General features: G+C 39.2%; 1 protein-coding gene across 9 annotated transcripts in view; it reads left to right on the forward strand.

Annotated features, from left to right (window-relative positions):
• Positions 1 to 16,085, forward strand: part of LOC122917706 (transient receptor potential cation channel subfamily M member 3) — a 484,842-nt gene that overhangs the window by 366,089 nt on the left and 102,668 nt on the right. For all 9 annotated transcript variants that reach the window (XM_044265920.1, XM_044265921.1, XM_044265913.1 and 6 more), the window contains one exon: positions 1,820 to 1,892. In XM_044265920.1, coding sequence (XP_044121855.1) covers positions 1,820 to 1,892 — 73 coding nt within the window. The remainder of the gene's footprint in view (positions 1 to 1,819; positions 1,893 to 16,085) is intronic.

Here is a 16,085-nt window from a genome sequence, read left to right on the forward strand (position 1 = left end):
CAGGGCTCTTGGGTTCTGATCACAACTCTCCTAGCTAACTAACTCATTTTGTGACCTTAAACAAGTTACTTTGGATAGTGGACTGGATTTCTAAGGCAACTGATAATGTCACAGTCTCTGAGTCTGTGTCTCTTCTTTCCCTCACAGTGGCTAAACTTGGAATTCACTATTAGCAAATGCAGTAAAGTGTACTTCCCATGTAGTTGGAAACGGACAAACACTATTATTTTCCCATTTTACAGCTAGAGAAACCTGAAGCCTAAAGCAGCTGAGGAAAAATAGTAATTCAGTGCAGATAGTCAAATAACCTTTTGGCTTCCTTAAGTAACTTCCCTCTGACTTGGAGAGATCTTTGTTATTGTTCAGCATTATTTGGGAACTTTGTATTAATTCGACATGTATCATTCCTTCCTCGCTGTGTCTTTTTGCTCCTTCCTGCAGTTCTTCCCTGGAGAATACTTTTCTCCCCTGGATCACCGAAAGGAAAGATGTTATTGTAGTGTCTGCTTTCCCCTCCTTACAACCTGAAAGTAATTGTTAAGTTACTCTCAAGGGAGTTCAAGGTTTTTTTTTTTTTAAATTTAAATTCAATTTTATTAACAAACAGTGTATTATTAGTTCAGAGGTAGAATCTAGAGATTCATGGTTACATACAACACCCAGTGCTCATTACTTCAGGTACCTTCCTTAGTGTCCATCCCCCAGTTACCCTATCCTCCCTCCCCTCCCCTCCAAACCCTCAGTTTGTTCTCTAGAGTTCAGAGTCTCTTACCACTTGTCTCCCTGTTTTCCTCTTATTTTATTTTTCCTTCCTTTCCCTTATGTTCATCTGTTTTGTTTCTTAAATTCCCTATGTGAGTGAAATCATATATTTGCCTTTCTCTGAGTTATTTCGCTCAGCACAATACTCTCTAGCTCCAACCACGTCATTGCAAATGGCAAGACTGTGTTCTTTTTGATGGCTGCATAGTATTCCTGTGTGTGTGTGTGTGTGTTTACACACTATATCTTCTTTATCCATTCATCTGTTGATGGACATCTATGTTCTTTCCACAGTTTGGCTACTGTGGACATTGCTGCTATAAACATTGGGATGCAGGTGTCCCTTCAAATCACTATATTTGTGTCCTTTGGGTAAATACCCAGTAGTGCAATTGCTGAGTCATAAGGTAGCTCTATTTTTAACTTTTTGAGGAAACTCCATATTGTTTTCCAGAGTGACTGTACCAGTTTGCATTTTCACCAACAGTGATAGAGATTTCAAAGGGGTTCAGGGTTAGTGAGAGGCCTGAAGGATCTAGAGCCATCACACTGTTGAAACCCTTTGTAACTATTGCTGTGGAGTAAGTGTGGCGATGGCATTGCACACACACAGATACGTACACACATGCACACACACACACATACACCTGCGTAGGACCACTTACTGAAGGGCATACTAAACTAACTACTTTTAAACACTTAATTTCTCAACTCACTGTGTACGTCACAGCTTACACATTTCTTTAAGTCCAGTAAGTTTTCATTTTAAAACTGCAATGATAGAAGAGAACATTTTCCTGGGTCTTGGGTTTCTCATCATTGTCAACATAATCAATGCAATTATGTGAGTTGGTCTCTGTTACGAAGCTATGAGACATCTTCCTCTTAATGAACTGCAGAACCCCGTAGCTGAATACCTGCTCTGTCTGCTTCCCCTGGGGCCAAGAATCCACCTTGTAGATATTAAGATAATCTGTGTTCAAATATGGTCTCATTGATTGAATTTGTCTTGGGGAAAAACATGCATTATTAATGGTCACCTTGTCTTAAATTGCAGATTACAGTATTCCGGATGGGATCAGAAGGACACCAGGACATTGACTTAGCTATCCTGACAGCTTTGCTCAAAGGTAAAAGAGTTTCTATGTCCAGAGAGTAAAAAAATAATTTAAATGGATTAACATAGCAACCTTGTCTCCTAATAGTAGATGCAATCCCAAATGATACTGTGACATCCAATTATCGATAACATAAGGACTTCTCCTGGAAGACATTGTTCCTGCTATAAAATTCTTCTATGATAGAGCTGTCAAAGTATGACTCAATTTCATAAAGTTTAAATGTATTACAATTCAGTCATGTCCATTGAGTCATAAAAATATACAAAGTAAAAGACTAATGCAATATGTAAGATACTAAGTCACTGAAGTTATTTAATAATTATTACCCTGTCTACTTCCAAAAACCATTTAATCTGGTACAGATGGTAGATAGATACAGAGATATAATAATGCATTGAAAACGGAAAATCAAAACCATTGAGAAGAAAGGAGGAAGAAATAAACAAAAAAACTGGGTTACTATACTTGTAATTGGAACATTAAATTTAGCTCTAAGTTTCCTTGAAGTCCAGGCAAAAATAGAATTGGATTTTATGATTTTCCTTGAGGGTGGATGTTTGTCCTCTTCTCTCGTCCCCTTACTATCAAGAGGTCTCACTACATGTGCTCATCCTTGGAACCAGATTCCGGAGAAGAGCGGTTTCCTCTGGGCTCCCCAGATCAAATTCTGTCCTTCATGCCCTTAATAGGTCTATACATTTGACCCATAACATTCAACGTTAAAATAAATAAAAGGAAGTCATCTCTGTTCAGCACTGAACTGGAAACTAGAACTATGAGACAAAACAAAACCACAAATCTTGTTGAATGTGGTTCTGAGTTCAAGATGTTGCCCTTGTTCTCCCCAAGCCCCATACTTTGCCTACTGCCTTTATCACAAGGTTGGTGACTGCCTCTTCGTAAGCCTTCCTGGATCGTGAGCTCTGTGAGGGCAGAGAATGTGTCTTACCAATGGATAAGACACACCTCACCACCTCACCCAAGCCCTCACACATGGCAGCATTTGGTCCATTTTTTGTTGAATAAGTGAAGGAATTGATTACTGAATGAATGATTACTTAATGATTCAGTGACAGACTTAACATTCCAAAATTGAAATTCACAATAGCAACCATTGTATTCTCCATTCCCCCTACCCTTTCTCTGCCATTAATACTTCCTTGAATACCCATCCTGTGGCAGCCATTGTGCCTGTGCGAAGCTTTTTACAAATACTATAAACAGTAATTATTACAGCAACTGTGTTCTGTAACAGCTATCTTTAATACCCATTCTACAGACAGGTAAGTAGAGCTACAAGATTTCAGTAACTTGCTCAGGGTTACCATGCTAATTAATAAACCTGAACTTAGATCTAGGCCCTTTGAAGTCTTCACTGCACTACATGTGGCCCCCTTAACGCTAGAAGCCATTAATCCCCTCCATGTATCCCCCGAGGATGTATTTGCACAGACATTCAAAATCCCAGTCACATTTCAGAAATTCACAATCCTGCAAGGTGTATCATGTGTCCTAGGTTGAGAACTTCGCTCTGAAGCAGTTCATTCCAACGAACTGACAAACACACAAAGAATTCACTCATGGGACTGTGCATGGGCTGAATCACAAGGCACGCTCTGGCCTCTGTTCTCCAGTTGTCAGGGATGAAATTAAAAGTTTGAGGCAGGGAAGTCTCTAATACTTCCTGTTCTTACACGAAAATAAGAAAAAGTAATAAAACCAGTAACTAACACTTACTGAAGACTTGCTATGGTACAAATGCTGTGTTAGATACATTCTGTGTATAAATTCATTTAATCTTTCCAAGTTGGATGACCAGTTCATTACAAGGCCCGTCTTATCAATAAGGAAATTGGGACACAGAAAATTCAGTTGCATGACCAAGATCAGCTAGCCAGTAAGCGGTAGAGACAGGATGCCCCCATGGCCCTCCTTGTGTAGACCCCAAGGCCTCCCTATTGCATTGATAATGAGAAGTAGATTTGCCACATTTTACACCTTGAATCAGAACTCAGCAAGTGGAGAAGTGGCTCCATTATTGGTTAAACACATAGAAGCCATCACAATATCTTCTACTGTCAATATTTTCTTCTTCTTTCACCAATGTGTGACTTAAACTTGTGTTTTACCTTTAGATCATAGAATTTATTTGTTATAATATGAGAGTTGTTACCGACTGTGCAGAACAGATCCCATGAAATACATTCTATATTGTAACCAAGTAGTTACACATATGTTTTTAGAAAGCTGAAGCTAAAGCTCATGAAATTATATTTACATTGTATGCAATGAAATTGAATATTTTCTATTCCATTCTATTCTCTTTAATGCTGATTATATCCCACTGAATTGATTTCATGACCCACTAATGGGTCATAACCTGGAGTTTAAAAAACACTGCCATAGTAGATTAAAGGAAATTATGATTGCTCTAAGAAATTAACATTTCTAATCACTATAATGAATATTATTTATGCAACAGTTGATGCTAATGGGAATTTCTGCCATTAAAAGATTATGATGTATCACCTCTATTTTACAAAGGCTTTTAAATGCTGATTTTCACCCAGCTGATTTGTGAAGGATGCAAGCTTAATCCTTTTGCTGACTTTTTTGGAGGCCAAGAGCATACTTCTATTAGTTTCAAATTTTTAAGTTTGTTAAATTGTGCTTATCTATTTTTTAAATTATGCCTAGGCACGTAATATGGTTTAACACTTAATTTTTACAATTATACTTAGTTTTCAATTATCCCATGCATGAGGGATTTTTTACAGTCAAGTTTTTATTCCTGCCATCATCTGAGAAAACTAGAAATTAGATAGGAGGAGGGGGAGAAAGGTGTGAGACTAAACAGGTGGTCATGGGGAAATTCTACCTTTCCTAACCCATTGCTTCTGATTGGGTTTGATTTTCTTCAGTAACTGTATATATTAAAAGATACTGTTTATAGGACACAGACTTCCTGGGTATTTGTTCAAAAATAAAGAAAGAAGGAGACAAAAAGAATGCTGTTCAGGGGTCCTAGAGGCTCGCAGTTTCTTTGAAAGCTGACCTGGGGTAGCTTTTGAGAAGACATGATACAGCATTTATCTTTCGAGTTAAGGTAACTGCTCCCTGAAAGTGGTGGGCTGAGGCTAGAAACCATCCACCCTCCACCCTCTCCTCTGCCGCCCTCTCCCCTCCCCTGCCTACCCAACGGGAACCCAACGAAAATGCAGAGAAAATGCAGGACGTTGACTCTTCAAACAACAAGTAAATTTTTAGCATAAGCATGTCCCAAATACTGGCTGGAACCTACTTATACTAAAAAAAGCTGTTTATTATTTATCTGAAATTCATCCTTAACTGGTAGTCTTGAGTTTCTATTTGCCAAATCAGGCTTCCCTACTCAGAGGAGGCCTGGCGCCATGAATATTTCTGGACTTTGGACATCCTGACTGGTTCTAGGGGAAAAGTGCTCAAAAATCTAGGGAAGTCACCGAGTCCCTCTCTGTCTGCCTCCTTCTAAATCTTAGCAACCAGAGGCTTCACTGGAAACAACCCCAGACTTAGCTTTGTAAACTATCCAGTGTTTAGCAGCCTGCTCTGAGTCACCTTTTCCTGGCCAGTGTGCGCATGCCCCTTGCTTCAGCCCCTTCTGCTCCAGGATCAGCAAAGCCAGAAAACATCTGCTCAGCAGGGTTCCTTGACCCTCTCTGTGGATGTAATTATTTCCAGTTTTTAAAAATCTTCTCTTAGGCAGCTCAGAAGTCAAATCACGTGGGTGTGAACCCTTTTATTCCTCTGCATGTATGGAAGTACGGTATGTGGCAATCACTATCCTCCATAAGCAAAAAATTCTTTTTCTTTGGGTTTTTTTTAAGAGCTATTCTTTTTTTTTTCTTAATTTACTTTTGTTTTTCAATGTTCCAAGATTCATCATTTATGCACCATGCCCAGTGCTCCATGCAATACGTGCCCTCCTTAACACCGACCACCAGACTCACCCAACCCCCACCCCCTCCCCTCCAAAACCCTCAGTTTGTTTCTCAGAGTCCACAGTCTCTCATGGTTTGTCTCCCCCTCCGATTTCCTCCAACTCACTTCTCCTCTCCATCTCCCCATGTCCTCCGTGTTATTCCTTGTGGTCCACAAATAAGTGAAACCATATGATAATTGACTCTCTCTGCTTGACTTATTTCACTCAGCATAATCTCCTCCAGTCCCGTCCATGTTGATATAAAAGTTGGGTATTCATCCTTTCTGATGGAGGCATAATACTCCATAGTGTATATGGACCAAATCTTCTTTATCCAGTTGGTCCGTTGAAGGGCATCTTGGTTCTTTCCACAGTTTGGCGACTGTGGCCGTTGTTGCTATGAACATTGGGGTACAGATGGCCCTTCTTTTCACTACATCTGTATCTTTGGGGTAAATACCCAGTAGTACAATTGTAGGGTTTAATCTGCACTGGTAAAGAAATTCTTCTGTGGCACAGGAAAGACCTTTATTGCTTACTTCTTTTTTCTGGAAAGCATTTTTTAAAAGCTCAGAGGGCTACAAAACTCTTATGTTCCTCCTCAAAACTGCCCAGTTCATCAAAAACAAGAGTAGTTTGAGAAATTGTCACAGCCTGGAGGAGCCTAAGGAGGTGTAATGACCACAGGTAATGCGACTTCCTGGACCAGATCCTCAAGCAGAAAAAAAGAAAGAGTATTGGGTTTAAAACTAGGAAAATCTGAATGAAACATGGACACCTGTGGCATTTTTTAAGGTTTTAAGGGAAAAATAGGGGTGCTGTGCTATCATATATTTTGGATCTGAGCAGGAGACATATTGTCACCAAGGAAACCTTTCATGTCATGTCAAAATGACAAAAGAGGAGAAAGCATCCTAGGGAATTAGCTGTGAAAGTCATGTACATATGTAATCAAAGTCCTGTACTAGGTGCAGATTGTGTTAATGTAAAGTGTCTATATAAATCAGATAGGCATGGATAATAGCTGATCACTAGGAAATGATTAGAAATCTCACTGGGGCATCTAAGCAGGAGACATTTAAATTCAGGACTAATAGGAAGCAATTTGTATGAAATTCGGTTTCCCTATGGACTTACACAATCATTTCAGAGAAAATTATCTAGTTCTTCCCTTTTTTTTTTAAATGTTTTCGCTCTTCAGACAAAATTAATCCTATCGATAATTAAACTAATTAATTACTCACAGATACTTGTAAGTGGAGAGTGACAACTTCTTTTTAAGATACCCTTCTGTAATTTTCTTGAAACAATGAGGGAAGGAGTTTGAAATAAAAATTGAAATGCCAAAAGAAGAGTGGGTATGTTCTAACTTTAGAACATTCTCAAGAATGCTGTTGATTAGATCATTCAAAACAATGAAAATCACTATGTTCTGAACCATTTTCCTTTAAAATTATATCTTTACAAACTACTCAACTTGAAATAGGATTGGATAAAATGTTTTAAAAAACAATATATTTTAATGTTTTGAAACTACTTCTGCGGGTATGCCCCCCAACTCTATTAACTAGAAAATTCAATTATTATCACAAACTATCCTGATATCAATAGGCAATTAGTCTTGCTAAATAACTCATCTTAGTTTTTAAATGACTTAATTAATCCTTAGTAAAACCAAATTGTGACATTATTCTGAAGTAGGGTTTGTGCAATAATTCTATGCACCCAGTAGATCTCAAAAGCAACTAATATCCAGAAGTGTTTACTGAGAAGCTACCTTGCTTGATCTCAGGTGATTCATAATAGATTTAATGGGAATTAATTATGGCCTTGCTTTGAAGATAAAAAATTATTTCTGATTATATGTTCAGCCTTTCCCATCCCTCTTTCTTATGTGTAGGCAGCTTAAAACAGCACATGCACTATTGCTTTCTTTTTTCTATTTTTTTTTAATTGCTTTCCTTTTAATAATATTTTTAACCTGAAATTGTTTAGATAGCCTTAATATGTCCAAAAAAACCAAAAAGAGAGACATTCATGTTGACACTATCATCAGTTTTATGAAATGCAAAGTTACCATAGTTATTGAATATTATGCAAATGAAAGTAGATGAAATTTTATCCAAAAAAGATCGACAAGGTCCAAATGTGTGGCATATTTTAAGCTTAAAAGGGTATGGAGGGGTAAACTGGAGGAGAATAGTGACATATTATCAGTTAGAGACAAAACTCACTAGGCAATTTTTTCAATGAAGATTCTTTCCAAAAATGTTCAGTCCTTCTCTCCATAAGGCCACCTTTGGTTTTCCTTTTGTCCTTTGACTTGTCAATCAGGCTTCCGCACAGGCACGTTTCCTCATGGCTCTGTTTACCCCTTTTGTCACATCTTTAACTTAGATATCACAGAGCAGATTGGCCAGGAGCAGGTAGAGTCCTAGCGTGGGCCCCCTAAACCCTATATAGAGCAGGACATCTGCTTCCTTAAAACTCTCAGAGGTGGGGCACCTGAGTGGCTCAGTCATTGAGCGACTGCTTTTGGCTCAGGTCATGATCCCAGGAACCTGGGATCAAGCCCCGCATCAGGCTCCCTTCTTCGTGGGAAGCCTGCTTTCCCTCCCCCCACCCCCCGCTTATGTTCCTGCTGTCACTCTCTCTCTCTCTCTCTGTCAAATAAATAAATAAAATCTTTAAAATCAATCAGTCAATCAATCAATCTCTCAGAGCTCTTACCAGGGCACTTACCTACCAGATGACCTTGGCTGCCCACACAATATCTTAGTGACGAAACTAGAATGCCCACAATTTCTCTGAACGTAATGGCGAGAATCTGTGTGATCGAACACTTGTGCTATTTTTAAAGATTAGATCACCAGTGGAATATGGTTTCAACCAAGAAACTTCTTGGTGACAAGTGATAGAAACATAATTCAAATGCACTAAAGCAAAAATAAATAAGATGATGGACTTGTGGGTTTACATATTGAGGAAGTTGAAGGATAAACAGAGTTTAGGCAAAGTAGGATCCAAGGCTCAACTGACATTACCAGGATCTGTCCTCGGTCTCTCAGATATAAGTCTGTCTACCTGTCGCACAGAATGGCAATCAGCAGTGCTAGGCTCATTCCCAGCCAACTGAGTAAATCCCCATTAAATCCTGGGTGATGAGAGCAGAAGGAACCCAGGGGGGACTTGCATATGCTTGCCTCAGGTCAGTGCCCATCCCTGAATTCATCCCTGGGGCAAAGGCCGTGGGAGAATCCCTGTAACCATGAAATGGGAGATGGGACCACCCATACTCATATGGTTTACTTCAGGTAGACCTAAATATGTAACTTAATAGTATTTTTTACTACACAGTGATTATGTATTATTGTAATCACTATTACCTTTTTCAATTTTCATAGTCTGTACTTGAGTCTTTCTGGCAAAAATTTTAAAGGAAATTACATTCTTACCATTTTTTTCCCCAAGACCAAAGTCCATTCCTTAGAAAAAAAATGATTCCATAAAGACCAAGTCGCCCCAGGCTTTCCCCACTGGGCTGCTTCCAGGCCATCCTCCACTGACCCCCAGCCCGTCAGCGGGCTGCCAACCATGGTGGGACTGTCCAGCAAAGGTCCTGGTCGTAGGGACAGTGACACCATAGGCAAACCATTACTACTCCCTGTTGGTCAAACAGATTCCCGTCATGGAAGCTCGGTTTCCTAATCTGTAAAACCCAGGGATTTTAATCTCTCTAACACTGCCGTTATAACCATTGATAATGCAAGGAAAGCGTGAACCCCATACCTGGAAAAATCTGTTTAATAAATGATGGTCTGATAGATGATGACGCAGCCAAGCTAGATAGGAGAACCAAAACCAGCTCGTTTTACTCACCACCTTGCAGGTCGTCAGTATTCAAAAACCACTGTCACACTCATGAAGAAATGATCCACGGGCTTTAGAATCAGATTACATACATATTTAGATCCTAGCGCTTTCCTGGCTGTCACATTGATTAACTAGGTTACTTAACCTCTCTATACACATGCCTCAGTTCCCTTCCCTGTGCCAAAGAAGATCACAGCTCTGTCATGTGGAGGGACATAAGGGACACATGAGACATTGACGCTGAGAGCTCATTGAGGGCAGGCATTCTGCCTTCTTTATGGTAAAGACCTAACAATGAGTATTTTTATACTTTTCACCTTCCCTTATGGGCTTTAAAAATTCCCAGGAAACTGACATGTCCCCTATGTGCAAAACCCAACAGAATCAGAAAGTGTTACATTCGAAAGGATCCATAAATCTGCAAATGACAAGCAACCAATAATTAAACCTCAAGCATACATGTAAGGATCCGAAACAATCCACAAAGAGGAGTTTCATTGTTTTTTTTTTTTAAGATTTTATTTATTTCTTTGACAGACAGAGATCACAAGTAGGCAGAGAGGCAGGCAGAGAGAGAGGGGGAAGCAGGCTCCCAGCTGAGCAGAGAGCCCGATGCAGGGCACGATCTCATGACCCTGAGATCATGACCTGAGCCAAAGGCAGAGGCTTTAACCCACTGAGCCACCCAGGCACCCCAAGAGGAGTTTCATCTTGAAACTGGTTGAGAACATGCTAAGCTGCCTTAAAATGAAATTAATTTTCTGGCAAGTTTATTTTCTTACAAATCCAAGGACATCTTAGAGCAATAACAGAGAGCAAGGTAGAGAGCAATTGTAGACATTTTTGGCTCAGTTAGAAAAAAGAATAAAATAACTTAAATCTTTTCATCCTGTTATTTGTACTTTCTACAGTTCACAAAGCATTTTCACATAAATTTTATCATCTAATCTTTGCAACAACTCTGGGGAATGGTTACCAGAGAATTTATCTCCAGCCCGAGACTTTCTTGGTCAGGGAAATGAGCAGTACTAATAATTATGCCTGAAAAACTAGAATAAACTAAGAATGTCCAGGTAAACTGGGAAGTGTGATCATCCTGATTACAAACCCACCTTCAGTAGGAAGTTTCTGGAGCAAAAGGATTATGTCATCTTTGTCTTTGTCTTCTAACACCCAGAAAAATGCTTGACATATGGTAGGCATTTTATATATGTATATGCATATATATCTGCAAATATATGTGAATATCTATGAATATATGTGAATACAAATGAATATATGTGAATATATATATGAAAATATATATGGTAATATATAATCATCATTGCAATAATTTTAGAAAATGTCCCTGAAGTCCACAACACACATTTCTAGATTATAAGGTCCCACTGAGTGCCTAGCACAGGATGAAAATAAACCCTTCTCAAGTTATGTTGTAATATTGCAAAACAAATGGGAAAACAAATATATATAACATATATTTTAATATGTATTATAAATATATTTATAAATTATATTTAATATTCATATAGTTTATAAATTATATTAAAGAGTATAATATGATAGTATAAATACATATAATTATATATATACATATATAAAACATACACATACATGTATCTACATATATATATATATACACATATATAAAATTCTCCTATGAGCTTCCAAAGAGAAAAACAGGTCTCATGCAAAGGAGCCAGAATGCTGTTGACTTTTAAACAACTACATAGAAATCGATAGTGCAATGCCTTAAAAATTCTGAAGAACATTTATTTGCAATCTAGAATTTTATGCATAATCTTTGCCACTGGCAAAGGTAGAATAGACATGTCAGATATGAGTTATCAGAACTTTTCCTACCCATAGAACTATTTCTTTGGGAATGGCTGGAGGACATGCACCCCTAGAAGGAAAGAGGAAACCAAACCAAACACCAATAAAAGAGGAGACGTGGAACATGGGCAGGGGGCGCTCTAACACAGGAGGGCAGTGTGGGCAATGCCTGGAGGACGAGGCAGGGGGACCCTTCTGCACCACCGCCACAGCAGGCAGAAGCAGGAGATGCCAGACCTTCTTCCTAAGACTCAAGTCTGAAATGGGCATGGTGTCATTTCTGCTGCATTCCATGGGCACCGGGGGTCACGAGAGCAGCCCAGATCCAGCGTGAATGCCGGGAGAGTATCTGTCGGTCCTTAGAAGCTACTGTCAAAGATGAGCTACCATGGACGCCCCAAATTATCAGCTCCAAGAAGTGAAGCACTTGAGTCTGGGTAAAGAGGCCTGGGGTGAGGAGATTTGTGACTTTATAACAAATCTTGTAGGAATAGGTGACTTGAAAACCTGTGCATGTATAACCTTAATAAAAATGAAGTACAAAATGGATTACCTGGTTCTCAATGAAAGAGCATGAGTGAAAGACAAAGGAAGAGAGAACAGAAGATAAGAAATCATCAATGCAGTAATTCCAGAAAATGTGCTAGAACTCCAGAGTGTAAATTTCTATATAATCCTGCTAAAAATCACAATATGAAAATTGCAAATATTTTACATACTCATCCATGTAAATGAATTCATTTTTGTCATATCACAAGCAAGCAGGATAACCCCGTAGAATTTTTGTTTCTTTTATTCCCTCTGTCTTAAGTTGATAACATTTCTCAGTTGCATATTGTGCATAATACAGGAACACTATTTTTATAAAGTTTTTTTAAATAATTTTTTTATTTTTTATAAACATATATTTTTATCCCCAGGGGTACAGGTCTGTGAATCGCCAGATTTACACACTTCACAGCATTCACCAAAGCACATACCCTCCCCAATGTCCATAACCCCACCCCCCTTCTCCCAACCCCCCTCAGTTTGTTTTGTGAGATTAGGAATCACTTATGGTTTGTCTCCCTCCCAATCCCATCTTGTTTCATTTATTCTTCTCCTACTCACTTAAGCCCCCATGTTGCATCACCACTTCCTCATATCAGAGAGATCATATGGTAGTTGTCTTTCTCTGCTTGACTTATTTCACTAAGCATGATATGCTCTAGTTCCATCCATGTTGTCGCAAAGGGCAAGATTTCATTTCTTTTGATGGCTGCATAGTATTCACTGTGTATATATACCACATCTTCTTTATCCATTCATCTGTTGATGGACATCTAGGTTCTTTCCATAGTTTGGCTATTGTGGACATTGCTGCTATAAACATTCGGGTGCACGTGCCCCTTTGGATCACTACATTTGTATCTTTAGGGTAAATACCCAGTAGTGCAATTGCTGGGTCATAGGGCAGTTCTATTTTCAACATTTTGAGGAACCTCCATGCTGTTTTCCAGAGTGGTTGCACCAGCTTGCATTCCCACCAACAGTGTAGGAGGGTACCCCTTTCTCTGCATCCTCGCCAGCATCTGTCATTTCCTGACTTGTTGATTTTAGCCATTCGGACTGGTGTGAGGTGATATCTCATTGTGGTTTTGATTTGTATTTCCCTGATGCCGAGTGATATGGAGCACTTTTTCATGTGTCTGTTGGCCATCTGGATGTCTTCTTTGCAGAAATGTCTGTTCATGTCCACTACCCATTTCTTGATTGGATTGTTTGTTCTTTGGGTGTTGAGTTGATGAACACAGATGCGAAAAGTCTCACCAAAATACTAGCAGATAAAGTTTTTTTTTAACATGTTAATGGGAGACTTTGTGAAGTATTGGCTTCTTTTATTGCAGAAAGGGCACAATAAAGAGGACTCGTCCATTTGGCTAGGTTGGCCAAAAAAAGGAAATAGGATAGTGCTCCACAATGTTCTTAATCATAAGGCATATAATTTCATTTGTCCTTTTTGCTTGCTTATGTTATTAGGACACAAAGAAATAGTAGCAATATTTCCTGCAGAAACTCTTGGCAAATATCATTACCTAGACAACTGGACTTTGTAAGGTTTTTACAGAATGTTGGTCCATAAAAGTCTTCCACCCAGGGTCACCTGGGTGGCTCAGTGGGTTGAAGCCGCTGCCTTCGGCTCAGGTCATGATCCCAGGGTCCTGGGATCAAGCCCAGCATTGGGCTCTCTGCTCAGCAGGGAGCCTGCTTCCCCCTGCCCGGTCCCCGCCTATCTCTCTGCCTACTTGTGATCTCTGCCTGTCAAATAAATAAAAATCCTTAAAAAAATAAATTAATTAAGTCTTCCAACTAACTCTAAAACGACATGAACAATTTTTCAAAGTGAGTGAGACCATGTGCCAAAAACACAGACCCAATAAATTGGAGAAAAACAAAACAAAATTAAATCACCACCTCCTCCCACTGCTAGACACAGTGTTTAGGAACCCAGGGGAGGAAGAGTTCAGCTCTTACTCCAGGCAGGGAACTAGGCTGAGAGAAGTCATTCCCCACAGAGGCTGAGGTCACCTCTGACAGGCCAGAGAAGGTGCAGGATCCTTCCTAAGGTTGCAGCAAGTATCTTGCACTTGAACAATGTTCTGTTACATCAGGAAGCCTGGGGAGGGGCCAGAGGCACTTTCCTAATTGAAGGTGGCTCTAGATTATATGGAAGACACCCAGCATCTCAGTTTACTTGCCTACAAAATAATCACATTCTTAAAATTCGAAGAGACCATTTGTATCTAAACTCAGCCTCTTGCTGAGTTGTAACAAATGGACCTCCTCTTGTTGCTTTTGGCACCTAGAAGCTTCAGCTCACTTAGGGGAGTGCTGCAAGAGAAAACCTCAGTAGAAGGTAGCATTTGATTGACTCCCCAAGCTCTATCAGAGGACCGTTCCTGGAGCCTGGCCCCAATTCTGACGTGTGCATAAACCCTGGGTAATTTAGGGAGTGTCAGCACTTAATTCTGAGAATTCCTGTTTTACTACATAGTAAGTATTCCTTTTGAGAAAATTCAATCACCCCTAATCACTCACATCGACACAGAAGACACTGTAATGAAGAGTATCTGCCCGCCAATGGCATTATAACTGCGCTAATTTATTAAATTACTATTAATCTGACAAATTTATCATTGGGAATAGTAAGATACTGAAAATATTTCCACAGTGCTTTAATTTAACAACAGTTTTTCCATCTACTTTTCTATTTAACCTTCAAAGCAATCCCTTGAGGAGGATATTATTAACCTCATTTTATATAAGAAGCAGTTAGGTCTTAGGATAAGTAAGCTTCCCAAGGCCTCACAGGTAATAAACAAGCTCGGTGCCCTTTCTTTTCCACTCAGAAAAATTCCATAAGGCCCCTACTTAATGCTTACCCCACCCCACCCAGCAAAGGGTAACCTGACACGGATCAGAACTAAACCAGGAGGCTGCTGCCATCAGACTAGTCACTCATTCGTAAGGAGCCACTGTGAGTCAGTCTTGATATTAGAAGTTAATGACCCAGTCACCAGAACACCTCCTGTGCACAACGCATTATCTTAAGTGGTACAAGTCTTCAAAGTCTTAAAATATGGTAGAAGTACATGTCATAATAAAAAGTAAATAAAATGCTAAAAGGGGGCAAACCAAAGGAACTCCACTCCTGGTTTCAGGGGACATTTTACTAGAGAGGCAACATTTGAAGTGCCTCTCTACAGTTCAGAGTGCCAACCCCTGATGGCGAATAAACAGCCTAAAGAAAGACAAACAGTATACCAATTACTTTTTCAGAGGAATTTAAAATTAAGAAGACACCAAAAAATTAAATTAAATTAAGACGATACTTTAAAAAAATCTTATTAATCCTTAAATTCCACCTATGATGAACTCCTCCAGTATTTGTCTTTCTCTGACTTATTTCACTTAGCGTGATACGCTCTAGCTCCATCCATGTCATTGCCAATGGCAAGATTTCGTTCTTTTTTATGGCTGAGTAATATTCCATCACTATACAACACATCTTCTCTATCCATTCATCTGTCAGTGGACACGTGAACGCCTTCTATAATGTGACTATTGTACGTAGTGCTACAGTAAACATCAGGGGTGCCTGTGTCCTTTCCAATTAGTGTTTTTTGTATTCTTTGGGTAAATACCCAATAGTGTGTTAGTGGCTCATAGGGTAGCTCTATTTTTAATTTTTTGAGGAACCTCCATACAGTTTTCCACAGTGGCTGCACCAATTTGCATTCCCACTTTCAACTTCATTAAGTTTTAAAAACTTAATTAACATCTTACCAGTCTTAAAAATCAGAGCCTTCAAATAAACAGCATCTAAGAATATCCAGACAGAGGTCATGTTGCCCAAACAGGTGCACATCATTGTACCCAGTCACTAAGTTCCTTAAAGGGTATTCACAAACTGTATCTTTTAAACAGCAGCCTCTTTTAGATGCACTAATAAATGTTTTTAAATAATTAAACCAGATAAATAAGTAAATCTC

This window comes from Neovison vison, chromosome 9 (genome assembly GCF_020171115.1).
Source record: "Neovison vison isolate M4711 chromosome 9, ASM_NN_V1, whole genome shotgun sequence".
Lineage (NCBI taxonomy): Eukaryota > Metazoa > Chordata > Mammalia > Carnivora > Mustelidae > Neogale > Neogale vison.